Here is a 15,530-nt window from a genome sequence, read left to right on the forward strand (position 1 = left end):
TTAGTGATCCTGGATCAAACAGAAGTAGGACTCCAAAGGAAACTAAATGCTTTTAAACATTACTGCGATAAGAAACTATTGACTGTAAATATGGATAAAACTAAGGTCTTATGCTTTGGGAAGAGTAGAAAGAATTTCAATTGGTATCTAGGCCACGACAAACTAGAGGCAGTTAAAGAATATAAATACTTAGGCCTCTGGTTTGATAGTGCGCTAAAATGGTGCACCCACTTGGAGGCACAAAAAGCAAAAGCCTTTTCGTCAATATGTGGGCTAAAAAAGTTTAATAAAGAATATGGCGATATGACACACAGACCAATGCTAAAGGCATTTGAAGCAATGATCCCCCCGCAAGTATTGTATGGGGCAGAGGTATTATACTTGAGTGGCAAGCAGGGGTGGGATCGGGAAGAAGGGAACATTTTAAAGATATTAATGTCCCTACCTAGCTGCACAATGGTCCAAGCAATCAGAATGGAACTAGGGATAACTTCCTGGACAGTGCAGGCTCAAATGACATTAAGGTTTTGGAAGCGCCAGGACCCTGGTGCTGCACAGAAGGTCTCACAATGGTGTAGAGAGGAGATCCAATCAAGTCGTCTTGGTTGGGCAAAGGATGTGAGAAGAACCCTCCAGAAAGTAGCAGGGAGCCTTAATGTGAGACTCAACCAGCACTCCATGGTGGCCGATTTTACAAAAAGAATGCTTAGGGAACAAGGTCAGGCTTCCTCAAGAGCCCAGGACCTTGACTATATGTCATTGAAAAAATCGGTCCAGTGGTTAAAGAACTCATGGGAAAATGAATCCTGGTTTCCGTATTTGGATATATTGCCCAACCAAGGGCTAAGACCTGAGATCTTGAGGACCCGAGTTGGGATCAATCCTTGGAAGATAGATGGAAAAATAAAGTCTGTATTGATTGGCCCAGATGGTATATGTAATTGTGGGCTAGGTTTAAGAAATGACATGTTGCACATATTGCTTGATTGCACATTTGTCCTTGCCATACGGAAACTGCTTTTACGACCAATATTTTTATCACATAAGATAAATTCACGTGCCCAAGCGGCTTGCCTACTTACAGATATGCCCTCGCTGGAAACAGCAATAGGATTGGGAAAATTCCAGAAGGCTATAAAAGATTTTGTAAAGGAAAAATTATAGAAGGCGCCATGATTTTAATTGTTTACAGGATCCCTTCAAAATGTGATTTTTTTTTTGATGGTTTTTTTTTAATTCATTCAATTTTAAATTGTTTTTTTATTTTGAAACTTAGTATGTTCTGTAATTTGTATGTACTGAACGGTAGCTCCGGAGGGTGTTACCTTCTTTTAATATGCATTGTTTTTAAATATTTATTATGTGGTAGAATTAGATTGTTTATACTACATGATCTTGATTGTGTTCTGTACTGTTTAAAAGGCTGTGGTCTAAATAAACAAAGTTTCTCTCTCTCTCACACACACACACACCCAGAGCCACACACACACACCCAGAGCCGCACACGCACACACCCAGATCCACACACGCACACACCCAGAGCCACACACACACAGCCCCCCCACACACACACACACACACACACACACACACACAGTGCTACACACCCAGAGCCACACACACACACACACCCAGAGCCACACACACCCAGAGCCACACACACACCCAGAGCCACACACACACACACCCAGAGCCACACACCCAGGGGGCAGGGGAGCAAGCACATCCACGGGGGCAGGGGAGCAAGACGTATGGGCCCGCAACTGGGGCAAGGCCAACCTGTCGGACCTCACCTCTTCACTTTTGGCCTCCTCTCCCACTTTGTCGGGCTTGGCGGCTGCAGCTCAAGCCAAGGCCATCGACTCTTGGCTCACGAATGGAAGCGATTGCTTGGCCCCTCTCCGGCGCACCTCGGTTAGGCGCCCTAAAGATGCCAATCGGTGGTTCAGCAAAGAACTGAAAGAGCAGAAGCTCACGGTTCGACAGGCAGAACGGAGATGGAGACGGGACTACTGCCCCATCTCCAAGTCCCGCTATGTCCTTCTCCTTGGGACCTACAAAAAAAACATCATTGAGACCAAGAAAGCCTATTTCTCGGCTAAAATCCTGGCGGCTGAGAATCAGCCCAAGGAGATTTTTGCCATCACCCACGACTTGGCCTTCTCTGATAGGACCTCTTTAAAGCCCCCTCCAGCTCAGAAACTCTGCGACTCGCTCAACTCCTACTTTGTAGAAAAAATCGCCACGATCAAATCTAATATTCCCCCCCTTCTCCTCTCTTCATGGACCCCCACTTACCCCCTGCCCCAGCTTCTCTCAACTCCTTTCCCCCTCTTTCAGAGGAAATTTTCCTCTCTCTTCTCCCCAAAATCAAATCTGGCTCCCCTGCAGATGTCTGCCCGGCACACATCTTACAGCAGATTTACTCTGTTTGTACCCTGCCTCCTCTCATTTTTCTCAACGACTCGCTGGCCCAAGGGGTTGTGACTCAGTCATTAAAAGCCGCCTCCATTATCCCTATTTTAAAAAAACCAGGAGCCGATCCTTCGGTGTTGGCTAACTATCGCCCCATCTCCCTGCTCCCCTTTCTAGGTAAGGTGCTTGAGCGGCATGTCACCTCTGCGCTCAGCTCCTTTGTCGAGGAGAATGGGACGTTGGCCCCTTGCCAGGCTGGGTTCCGACCTAAGCACTCGACAGAGTCTGTGCTCGACACCCTCAGAGAAGGTATGGATGTAGGTCAATCTCAGGCGCTGGTCCTCCTTGACTTGTCCGCCGCTTTTGACACGGTGGACCATTCCAACCTACTCTCCCGTGTCAGGGCGGCGGGCATAGGTGGATCAGCCCTCATCTGGCTCTCCTCCTTCCTGAGGGACCGGACCCAGGCGGTTCACCTCGGGGAGTTTTCAGCTACCCCCTGCCAGGTCCAGTGCGGAGTACCCCAGGGCTCCTCTCTGTCTCATTTATTGTTTAATCTCTATATTTCCCCTCTCATCTTTGCCCTCCAGCAGCTGGAGGTCACGGTATTTAATTATGCAGATGACCTCCAGCTTATCTTCAATCTGTCCTCTTCTTCTGACTCCATTTCTAATTTTCAATCTACTCTATCTTTCATCAGGGACTGGATGAACTTCAACCACCTGAAGCTCAATCCCGATAAGACGGAACTTGTGGTTACGGGTGGTTGCTCCAGTCCCTGGAGCTCTCTATTTTGGCCCCCTTCCTTTGGTTCTCCCCCTACCCCAGCCCCTTCTGTTAAGACTCTAGGCATCAAACTAAATGACAAACTCACTCTTCACTCCCAGATTGGTTCTGTGGTCTCTTCTTGCTTTCTCACCCTCCGCACTATCCGCTCTATCTCACGTTTTTTTTCTTTCTCGGCACTCAAACTGATCATGTCCGCACTGGTCCTGTCCCGCCTGGACTACGGGAATGTCCTGTTCAATGGCATCCCTCAGTACAGCCTGCGCAAGTTACAACTGGTGCAGAACCAGGCGGCCCGCCTCGCCTTCGGTCTCCCCAAATTTCATCATACCTCTCCCCTCTTGAAGACACTTCACTGGCTCCCCGTCCGGGAACGCGCCTTGTTCAAACTTGGCTGCATGGCTTTCCAGGCCAGGATTGGCCTGGCCCCTATCTTTATATCTTCAGCCATCAAACCTTACGTCCCCGGCAGAGACCTTCGTTCCTCAGCCCAACATCTCTTGGTTGTCCCTCGCTACAGGAAAAAAAAACAGGGCGGCTCTAAATTTTCTACCCTCGCCCCTCTTTTTTGGAATTCCCTCCCCTTTCATCTTAGGTCCCTCACCCAGTATTCTATCTTTCGCAAATCCCTGAAAACATTTTTATTCACTCAGGCCTTTTTTTCCTAAACCTTTTTTCCTTCCCTCAGCCTATGTCGCAGCGATTGACCCCGCCTATCAGGTTGTTTGCTATCTCAGCGCCAAGAAACCGCACAGGTGTATGTAGCGCTCTATAAATATTTTAAACTTAAACTCAAGCACAGCAAGGGGGCAGGGGAGCAAGCACAGCCAGGGGGCAGGGGATTAAGCACAGCCAGGGGGCAGGGGAGCAAGCACAGCCAGGGGGCAGGGAAGCAAGCGCAGCCAGGGTGCAGGGAAGCAAGCACAGCCAGGGGGCAGGGGAGCAAGCACGGGCAGGGGAGCAAGCACAGCGAGGGAAAACAAATCAGTGTGGAAAAACATCTAAACACTGCCATGAAAGTCAAATTGTGAAAAATGCCCAAATAATGTGTAATAAACAATAAAGACATGACAAAAATAAATCCATGATGAGTAAAACACAGATTTGTAGCAAGAACGAATGATTTAGTGGCAAAAACAACCTTTTGCTCCCTGACTCACTGAAATGAGAGGTGCACTTTTCCAGCACGTTCCTCAGCCATTAAAACAACATACTTGCTTAATAATTACTTACTTTGCCTCGACCGGAGTCCTCGACCTAACAAAAAAAACTGTGCAAACAGCAGCGGGGAAGCCTCGGGAGGAAATTCCCCTCCCATTAACGAGGTACGAATGAATGCGCTTGAAATACACCCTCCAGTGGCTGACAGGGGTCAGATCCTCAAGTACAGTGTCAAGAGACCGTCATAACAGCTCAGAGGAGCGCGATGGTGGCTAGGGCAGAAGTCCAGGCATGCAAACAGTGAAAGGAGGTCTGTGAACCAGCCACCACCGAAGAAGCGACACCTCCCACGCGGAGCAAAGGAGGAAATCACAGAAATAAAGCCTCGCGCAGGAACAAACTCTGCCCGGCGGTACTCATCCTAGATACGAAAAGTTAACAACACAAGCATTTGAAATGCAAAAGGTCTTGCATTATTAAAGTTTGAGCTATTGGCATTGCTAATAATAATGCAACACCAAAAGCTCAAACTTTAATAATGCGCGACCTATTGCATTGCAAATGCTTGTTTAATGGTTGTGTCAGGACTCAACTTGCAAGCCAAGTCTGTTGGCTTTGCGAATGCTTGGTCTTTTGGCAGTTTTTGGGTCCCTTCTCTCTAGGGCCACACACACCACATACTTCGCAGGGCCCACTCAGCCCCACAAAGCATCTGAGTGGGTCCTCCTGATCTGAGGAGCCCCCACAAAGCCCCACCGTGCAACAAATCTAGACCAATTCTAGGGTATGATCACCCACAATCCTAAAGCAGCAGACATCTTTCTGGATATGGTAAATGACTTTCCCGAAATCCGAGACAGTCTTACCTTCCACTGAAGACCTATGGTGATGTTAGTATTGGCTTACCCCTGTGGTGCTCACGTTTCAGCGGTCTGTCAGTATTCACGTCTACCAAGATCATGAAGAAGCGTAAAGGTTTGCAAAGCCTACCATAGTTGGGGTAGCACAGCCGAGCTGTAGATAGAGACCGTGACAACGCATCCTTTGTACACCCGAATAGCAGATTAAATAGCTTTTTTTTTATTTTCAATTAGTACATTTACAATCTATGCACAATGAGCTCGCTGTTTTAATGAGAGCTGTGTCGGTGTATTAAACCTGGTCATCAATAACATTTCTTGGTCCTGTAAATCTTCTAAATATTAAAATTCAAGAAAACAAAGAACCAGAGGATTTTTACCAATCTTTGAAAATTGTTTATGAAACCCTCCTTGGACTACAAACAGAGCTTAATTTGTAAAAACATAATTGCTAGGACTCTTCCTAGGAGTCCACTGCAGCTGCACCACCCATAGCCCCTGCCAGCTCTGCCAAGGACAGTACCAACACACCTAGTGACCATATCACTTCAACAACTGCGACAAGTCAGACTATTTCACGCCACACAAAGCTACAATAATGGTGTGAGAGGTTGGTATTATTCATTTTCAATGTTGTTTGACTTAATAAACACAGTTGTTATGCTCATCTCAAAATTAACCAGGCAGCGCCACCATGTGGTAGACTGTCACTAGAGCTGGTGCTCATAATTAAGTACTTGTGCCGAGCACAGTAAACCAACTGCTCAAATTAAGCACTGGCTACAAGACATTCATCTCATTTCAAGGGGAGCTTGGAGGTCAACTCTGCATTAAAGACAGTAGCCAGTGTCCCGCTGAGAGGGAGACACCAGCAATGTCACCTCTGATAAGCCTTGGTTCGCCTTGAACCTGCACGGATGAAGGGAAAGACTGAGCAGTCAATCAGCTAGGTTCCCCCAGATCCTACATAGATGCCATGGGCAGGATACTGGTCTTTACATTGCTGGTTGGGGTGGGAAGAATCAATCGCATAATTTGTGACTCAATAGTATCAAACATCACTGAAAGGACACATTGCACGATCACTGTATCTGAGAGTAGGCAGTCACACTGGAATGCTAGGCGCATTACATTAAGTCATATTACAAAACCTTGGCTTTAGTGGTCGATGGCCAGGAACAATAAACAAAGGGTCAAAGTGACGTGTGCAGTCGTCCTCCATGATTTGATGAGCGCTGCAGCAAAGATGGACCAACTCTTCTAGTTTACTACACCACTTAGAGGAGTATTCTATAAGAAATGAAGACTCAAATGACACGATATTAGAGAGTGCGCAGGTGGTCCTAGTGATATTAGAGGCAATTCCTCTTCTAAGGATGTGGGTACTGTATCCATTTCATTTTGTAGCGTACCTCTTAACTCGCTGTTGCTGCCTCAGAGCGTTCATGAGAAGAGGTACAAAGAAAAAAATTGGCAATGCCAACATTTTTTTACCTACGTGAGATCTATTGGCTTTATCAATGTTTTTTTAAAACATTCTTGACAGCAGCCCGTGCTGATGTGCAAAATGGCTTAGTGTTAAAAAAAAAACAAATTAAAGTGACAACTAGCATTGGCCTCTGTATATATAATTGTTAGGCAATCTTGTGTTGTCCTGAAGATGAACCTTGAATCAGAATAGGGTTCGAAACGTCGTCGACTTTTATACACTAAATGCTTATTTATCCAGTGATATTATTATTTGCATATGTGTATTTTTGGATTGTCTGTGTATAATTTATGATATTCAGACTGCCGGAAATTGCCTAAATTTCCCTGTTTGTTCCTTCCTGAGTGTGTTAGTTGGGCACCGGCTGGTGTCCCACTTGTATCACACCTAACTTTTATGCACTTTATACATTGAAAAATTAAACTGTCCGGCTGGACATTGGATATAGAACTATTAAGTCTATATTTATTGGAATCTATTGCTCTCTGGTCTAGGGACATTGTTTTGGTTAATAAACTAGCATTGACCACGTCATAGCACAATTTTTTTCTCTTAAGTAATGGGTTATCAGGCAATGTGTGTAAAGACAGCGTGATGAACAAGCAACACAGGGGGAATGCAGGGAGGAAGAAGGGAGCTACAAGCACAGACGGTGGGAGAAGCTTGGGGTAGGAAAGTAAACACGAACAGCAGGAGGAGGACAGGAGGGTGGGAAATCAAGTACAGACAGTGGGAGGAGGGCAGGGGAAGCGAGCACAGGCAGCGGGAGGAGGGCGGGGGAAGCGAGCACAGGCAGCTGGAGGAGGGCGAGGGAAGCAAGCATAGGCAGCGGGAGGAGGGCAGGGGAAGCTAGTACAGGCAGCAGGAAGATGGCGGAGGAAGCAAGCACAGGCAGCGGGAAGATGGCGGAGGAAGCAAGCACAGGCAGCGGGAAGATGGCGGAGGAAGCAAGCACAGGCAGCGGGAAGATGGCTGTGGAAGCAAGCACAGGCAGCGGGAAGAGGGTGGAGGAAGCAAGCACAGGCAGCGGGATGATAAAGGAAGCACAGAGAGCGAGAGGAGGGCTGAGTAAAGGAGAGGGACTCTAGACACATGCACTCTATAACAATAAAAACTACCTCCACATCACGGTGAAAATCACGCAGGAACCACATCTCTTCTCAGAACCTCATGATGATGCATAGAGACTCGAGTCTGAGTCTCCTGCCTGCTGCACTCAGATTACCCGCCACTTCTGCCTACTTCCTCCGGATGTGACGGCACTCTCTACCGCCGGCACATCCGGATTCTAAAAACGGCCCCCATGGTGCCACGGTGATTGAAAGCAGTATCGACTGCTGAGAGGGCGGCCCCTCCCCCCTTACAGTGTGTGTGTGTGTGTGTGATGAGTCTGAGTAAGCCCCGAGCCGCACCGGGCGGCGCCGCATTCCTGTTTCCAGGGCAACACAGCAGAGATACATTTGTAACGCTCTCAGCCACTCGAGCTGAGAGCAGATCGGTTAGGAACTCGGGCTCAGCAAGCACCTTGTCTCGAACAGCAGAGAGCCGGGCACAGGCGCCGCTGGTGGCGCGCCTGGCAGAGTGAACAAATTACAAAAGCAGATGTTAAGTTACATGAGGCAAAAGTGACAATTGTGAGCAAACAAAATACAAGAGGTAGCAAAAGGTACATTACAGGAGGAATAGACTGGGACCTCGGCGAGAGGGAGGGTGTAACGCCCACCACTAGAAAAGGGGCGGGGCTTAAAAAAGAGAGAAAAACGCCCCCGAATCTGCTCAAACCGGGGCTAGAACCGAGTGACGCCCCTCTCCTCCAATGGCTGGTCAGCATTTACGAGGCCAGCCAATGGAGAAGAGGGGAGGGTTAAAGCCCCCATACTAGACATTTATTTATTTATTTATTTATTCATTCAAAGTTTTATATAGCGCGAACAAGATCCTTACAGATATCAGAGCGCTTCACAAATACAGGGTAGGGGCAGTAGGAATGAAACAGAGGTAATGGGAGCAGTATAAAAGTCACTAACATGGTAGGATAATAATAACATGCATAAAACATATCAATATACAGTCAGGTAAACAAGTAATATAAGACGGCACAAGTCATTGAACCCACTACAGAGGTGTTCAGGTACACCTTGGGTGTGTGGATGGCTTATACCAATGTTTTAGTATAGAGAGAACACTGAGTGGGGGCATCGGGAGAGTGAATCAGTAGACCAACGTGTATCATATATTGGTCGGTAGTAAGGGAGTAGCGTAGTAGTGTCCCCATCAAGTAGAAGTATAGTGCCAAAGGACAAGGTGAACAGTGCTACAAAGCAATGCAGAGTCTCTGATTCAGCACCTATAGGTTCAGGAGATCTTGGCCAGAAGGATGGTTTTCACCTCTTTCTTGAAGAGTGCAGTGGAGGAGATAAGCCTGGTTTCAGGAGGGAGCGCATTCCAGATCCTGGGTGCCATTCCTGAGAAGGAGCGCTTGTATGTTTTCTCTTTCCGGAATCTACGAGGTTTCAGGAGTAGATTTTTTGTACTTCTATTGGATCTCGAACCTCCTGATATAGACAGCTTTTGAGCGAGGTAGTTGGGTGCATTGTGGTGCATGGCCGCGTGTGTCATAACTGCAATTTTTAGCTGTATTCTGGCTTCACAGGTACTTTTGAGCTGATGTGATTTATTAAGTTGTCTAAAAACAGATTTTGTTCTCATGTTATTGAAAATGTTCCTACAGAATGGAAATGATACACTACTCTGATCAACTGATCTGGGTTTAATCCATCACCGTTCTTTAGCTCACTCCGCCACCCCAGTTCAGACATGGCCATATGCAAATCAGTCTGACCCTGTGCCTCATGGGAACAGTCCAGCCCGAACTGCCAAGCCATGTCTTCCCTGGACCGGAATCAAGCTTCCCAGGACCGGTTTCTGGCATTACAGCAGTCTTCAGCCGGGCTTGCTTGACTCTAGTGGCAAATTGAGCATGGCTTGGCTATGCGGGGGGAGGAGGGAGGGTTGGTGGGGGTCTGTGGGTTGTATGTGCCCTGCCCAGTGACTCGGACTGTTTGTCGAGCCATGTGGTGATTGATTCCTGCCGCGTACCGCTATCTCTGCCAAATTCAGGTATATTTTGATGAAACTGTTCATGAGATCGTTTTTTCATTTTGGAGAGATTCATGGTGCAACATATCGTCCTGAAGATGGTCTAGTGGACCTTGTGGCACAAAAAATCCCTTAAAAACATGCGAATACGTTCATATATCTTCTCATTTTTCATGTACGGCAACAAAAACACCACTATATCAATTACAACACTAATTGCAGCTTTGCAACATCCTTTAGTTAAATGCTTTGTATAGTTTGTACATCACTGAAACCATACATTAACAATAATTGAGCATTTGCATAAATAATTTGGATCATAGAATCATTCAATATACAACAATCAAGATGTTAATGTGTCGACGTTTCGGTCTCTCAACGGTCATTCAATCTTCGACTCCGCCCACCACTGCTTATCGCAGTGCGGACGAGGCCTCGACCTAAACAGTAGTACTTGTATTAGTCCGCAGTAGTAGTCACATTGTGAGTACCCACGCTGGGCGACTATCTTGAAAATGTACTTTAGAATACTTGTACTGTTCCATGATGGGCTCTTTGTTACTTCTAAATGAGACATGTATCTGTAACGTGAGAACCATCATGGAACATTACACATATATGAAAAAAAATAACATTTCAGGATGTAGGATAGGATAGGATGTGAATTTATAGAGCGCAAATTGCTGCCCGGAGGCGTCCAAGCGCTAGGAATACCGTGAATCCGACCCGGAGGGCCCAGAGGGGAGAGGGTGGGAGTTAGTTAAACTGGGTGAAATAGGAAGGTTTTCAGCTGTTTACGGAAAGCCGTGAGGTTGGAGTTAGCTCTTAGATGCAGTGGAAGGGCCATCCTATTACTGTAGGCAGTGTTTGAACCACAATTGGGCAAAAATTTGCAAAGACAACACCCGCGTGCATTGCACAATCCAAATAAAAAATCAACAAACAGATCCTGACAAAAGCACATAGCCAGGCAAGATAGGAGTTACCACCCTTAGTTAAAATGCAGCCCCTCTGAAAGCTCATTACAAGGTCTTAGAGAAAGACCTGTGCAGCATTGTATGTGGATTGGAATTTTGAATACGTTTTCCATTCACGTATGAACTTAACTTTTCGCAAATTCACGGTTGTGTATTTAAGAAAACATAGTGGTAAATGTAGATTTGCTGAAAGTGAAAAGGGTATCGAGCTAAGAAATTGAAACAAGCACTGGCAAAGCCTCTAGGTCTCACCTGGTAAATTGTTTCTAAGACCAGTAGCACCAAATTAATCAATCAGGCTTCAGCCCACTACCTCGGGTTACATAAACATTTCTACAAAAGAATCATTCGGTGAGCTGGTTTAGCAACTTAAAATGTGTACCTATAGCGGAAGTTAAAGCCGCAATTTAAAGATGTTCCTTGTGTGAGCGAGCTTTAATTTGAATTGATTATCATTCAGTCACTGTTAAGGATAAGGATGAAAGATGATATATAGTAGTTTTCTTAATGACTTTTTGTTTGTTTAGCCATCTTTTATTTTTAGGTCTGAGAAAGACCTCTTGTGGACAATACCAAAAACCTACAGTGGGCTGAGAGCCAGCCCATTGCTTCCATGGGATGGCTTTATTGTCACTCGTATTCCCTTATTTGATGGCTTTCCTTCCTCTTATGTTTGTCCCTCTCATGAACCATAGACACTTTTCCATGCTTTTGATTGATTGACTTGTATCCTCCCAGTGCTGACTTTTAAGAAATTTGGGCCCACATGCATCAAAGACAAAACCGGTCGCAAACAGGCTGATTCTCAGAATCTGCCCCTTTGCGACCGGTATTTTTGCATTTGGGATGCATCATCCCAAATGCAAAAAAGCAATTTAATTAATCTCTAAATTGCGATTACTTAAATTGCCATTGCATTTAAGGAGTCACAAATTGAGATTCCTTAAATGCAATGCATTAAAGTAAAAAAAGGAGCGATTTCACTAATCGGGGGAGCAAATTACCATGAAGTTGAACTTCATGGTAATTTGCAAAAACTTTGAAAAAGTGCATTTTTCAAAGTTCCATTTTACACACCCACACACCCTTGGGCATGTGTGTGTGCAAGATGTACTCATATGCAGATTTCAGGGGTGCAACAGGGTTTCCTTTTGACACCCTGGCACCCTTGAAATTGCATTCTCAGTCGTGATTCTCCAATTGAGAATTGCAAATTGAGAATGTCTTCCCATTCATTCCTATGGGGTTCCTTATTAGCAAATCCTTATGTTTCGCTAATAAGGAATCGCAGAACATTAGTTTTCTTCAATCATTCTTTGCGTGTGCATGCGTTTTTCCTCTCTTACCTTTTTTTTTTATTGTCCACCAAATACCCATGCCCGCACTCCATGTTACTTTCTGCCTCGTGAGTTGCCCCCTCTCCCTCTTTCATGTGCTTTTCTCCTCATGCTCCGTGTTTCTCTCTATATTGTGTGCTACTTTTAGTGCTGGGACACGCCCAGGAACAGCTGTGTGCTTTACAAAACCCCTCATTCGTTCATTCATTGCCCCTTTGTATCCCTTCTGCGCCACCTGGCTTTATTTTTATATTCCTTCCACTCCCTCCCAACACCCACTCCTCTGGTCTTTGCCCACCCCTTGTGGTCCTATTTAAAAATGTTGAAACAACTATTTTTTGTTCGATTTCTTGGAGGGCCCACAGGTAGCTCCCATCTGCTGCTCAAATGTTCTATAGTACGATTAAAAATGTTTATTTACTGCACTAAAAAACGATTAAAATGGCACCAGCATAATTAATTAGGCGTGCATATGTATGGTGATGTCTGGGTCGGATTGGCCTATACGGCAATCAGGCATTGAAGGATGGGATGGTGTGACATATCACTCTGTGGGCTGTTTTTTTTAGCCGTTGTGGGCCGGTTTTGAAGGGACGCGGGCCAGGTTTTCATGTTGATTTCTCTGATATTACCACTTTTTTTCGCTGTATGCTTCACTAATGGGTAAATCACGGGGGGAGCCAACACTGGGTCCACCAAGTTGCACAGCCACAAAGGTTATGAATCCAATTAATTAAATCCACTTAAATAATCTTCCTTTTTATCCATGTTTATCCTTTCTATTCATCTGTTTTTCTGTTGTTCAATTCGTTATATTCATATCCATTACTTTGCACCGCTTTCACAAAAATTCAAATGAGATACGCAGGCCTCGGCATGCTGGTTAACAGAAATAGGACACAATAGAAATCGTTATGTTGGTTTAACCGCATGCGCGCTAGCGGTTTTCCCGCTGCGCGCTGGGTTTTTTAAAATACCGCGTTACATGACGAGCTGAGCTCGTCATGAGCGTGCGAGCGGCACAACTCATGACGACCTCAGCTCGTCATGAGCGCGGAAGGGGATCAGGAAGAGAGAATTCTAGTAAAAGCACCAGATGTCATGATGCCCATGACGAAGGGAAAGTCTTCCCCAAATGCATCGGGTTGTTTTAATAAATCATGACATGTGGAACGCTACCTGTGCTTCTGGATCCAGTGTTGGCTCCCCCCGTGATTTGTGATATTGTAGCGCAATGGGACGAAGCGCGTAACAAGTGTGCACACAGATAGTTTGAATGGTTTACATGGATAAAAAATGGAAAAAACATGATGATAAGTTGTGCATCTCACCTCTCAGCTTATCACTAATGGGTAAGACTTTTATTTTGGTTCTCCTGGCCTATGTTTTGACCTAGTCCAATCCTGGGTTACACATGCACGTGCATACTTCATTACATATGCACAAACCTACTGAATGACCCGGGTCACTAGCTTTATGGATTGTACAAACTTTGCAACTGTTGCATCATGACACATTTTTTTCTGTCTCCTTTATTTAAAAAAAATACATTTGTTTGCACTCTAGGCATGCAGGCTTTCCCCGTCATCATTTCTTTTATTTTATGTTATTTCCACTTTCTAATCCTTAGGCCGAAAAGAGACGGGGGAGGTGGCACACATTTCTTGCTGTTCATATAATAATGAGCACTAAAGTTTATTCTTTCGCTGTGTTTTGTGTTTTTTTCCAGACCCGACGATTTTCGAATGAAATAACCGGGAATTCTCGGAGAAAAGAGAAAAAGCAGCATCACATGCATCTTAGTTCATTTTTGTTTAAGTTGTATCATACATTCGCCTAGCTCTGAAGAGTATTGTAGAAATGGAGGACTAGGAGATCATTTTAACACTGAAAAAAAGTTTTATATTATTGAGGGCAAATTTATAGTAGCGATACTATCTGTTCTTTTCTAATGCACATTGTACAAACCCATGCAATAAATTAAATATTTCAAATCAAACGTGATTCTGCTTTCAATTAAGAAAATATTTAAGGAAAGCTGAAAAAAAGTCTGAAACAAATTTGATGGATTTATTGGATTTAACCAGAACAGTGTCTCTACAGTGAACAGTTGAATCTGAAACCTCAAAAGTAGTTTACAGCTGTACAAATACCAGACCAGAGAGCGTGCGCAGGCGTTCTGAATATAGAACAGCATGTTGATTGTCAGATTTTTCCCCTGATCCTTGAAGTTGCAAGAAAAAAATAATAAATCTCAAATGTGGACTTGCAAGATGTTCCCCACTAGCTAGAACACTGCGACAGAAAGTTGACTCCCAAAGCCACATTACCTCTCAGTTTTGTGTGTAAATGAATGGTCTAGTCCTGGCTCATGGAAGGTGGTTTTAAGGGGTTGAGTCGTGGTACACTACAATAAAATTCTAAGCTTACCTGTAAAGATGGGATTGTGTATCCAGAATTGTTAATTTAATAACATGAACAATAATATGTTAGCAATGACTCATAAAAGTAAATAACTATACAGTAAATGGCAAGCACACAAAAAATAAAAATTGAATAAGTAACAAAAATAGACAAATTAACTTAGTTACAGCACTCCACACACTAGTTCCAATGTAAGCAATTACTAACTGATTGAGAACACTGAACTATTCATATAAAACAGAGAAGACGGAGGATTGTGAGTGTTTTGCCAAAACAAACGTAATTCTTGTTGGTCCATTGAATATTGATATAATTGACATTGACATAATTGTCCTAGTGGATCCTAGTCAAAAGCTTCGCAATCAAGGGTGAAGGAGAAATTTTAATATAGAAGGGGGGGAAATGGTTGCCCGGCTCATAGGTGCAATCAGTGTGTGAACCCACATGCAGAATGTTATGCAAGACCTCTTCGAAGTATCTGAATCCAGCCAGCAATGTACTGGATCTCTGCTCTGCTATGCAGGGCCAGCAACCCCTGCACTAACACCCCAAGCGACACCCACCACCCATGGGTTTTCTGGTACTCCGGCCCTTTTAGGCTAGTGAATAGCTGGTCTTCATACATCTCCAGCTAGAGGGCCCTGGGATATGAAAAGGGTAGAGAGATTCCTCAAAAGACAACACAAGCAAATACTTGCCAAGAGTGTGTGTTACAGGCAGAGTTACCACAAGCACTTGCACATTGTTGGATTTTGGACAGTGAAGGGAGTAAATGTCATGTTGGTGCCTGCATCTCTGGATTAATTCTGCTGGTTCGGATCTTCACTTAGGCTAAGTTAGAAGCAGCAGGGTTGGCAAGCTGAGCTTCAGTAGGATGTCAGACTTATTTCTACTCTTCAGGAAATTGGCCACCTGGTGTTCCACACTTGGGTCAATGGGGTTCATATATACAAGAACATTCAGGGCTTCTGTCCTGTACCGA

At 44.8% G+C, this 15,530-nt stretch overlaps 1 protein-coding gene across 1 annotated transcript in view; it reads left to right on the forward strand.

Annotated features, from left to right (window-relative positions):
- MRPL13 (mitochondrial ribosomal protein L13) overlaps positions 1-13,938 on the forward strand; it is a 116,450-nt gene extending 102,512 nt beyond the window's left edge. Inside the window, exon 7 of the mRNA XM_078686834.1 lies at positions 13,854-13,938. Coding sequence (XP_078542960.1) covers positions 13,854-13,878 — 25 coding nt within the window. The 3' untranslated portion in view covers positions 13,879-13,938. The remainder of the gene's footprint in view (positions 1-13,853) is intronic.
- The last annotated feature ends 1,592 nt before the right edge of the window (positions 13,939-15,530 follow it).

The sequence above is a fragment of the Lissotriton helveticus genome, chromosome 4_1 (genome assembly GCF_964261635.1).
Source record: "Lissotriton helveticus chromosome 4_1, aLisHel1.1, whole genome shotgun sequence".
NCBI classification, from domain to species: domain Eukaryota; kingdom Metazoa; phylum Chordata; class Amphibia; order Caudata; family Salamandridae; genus Lissotriton; species Lissotriton helveticus.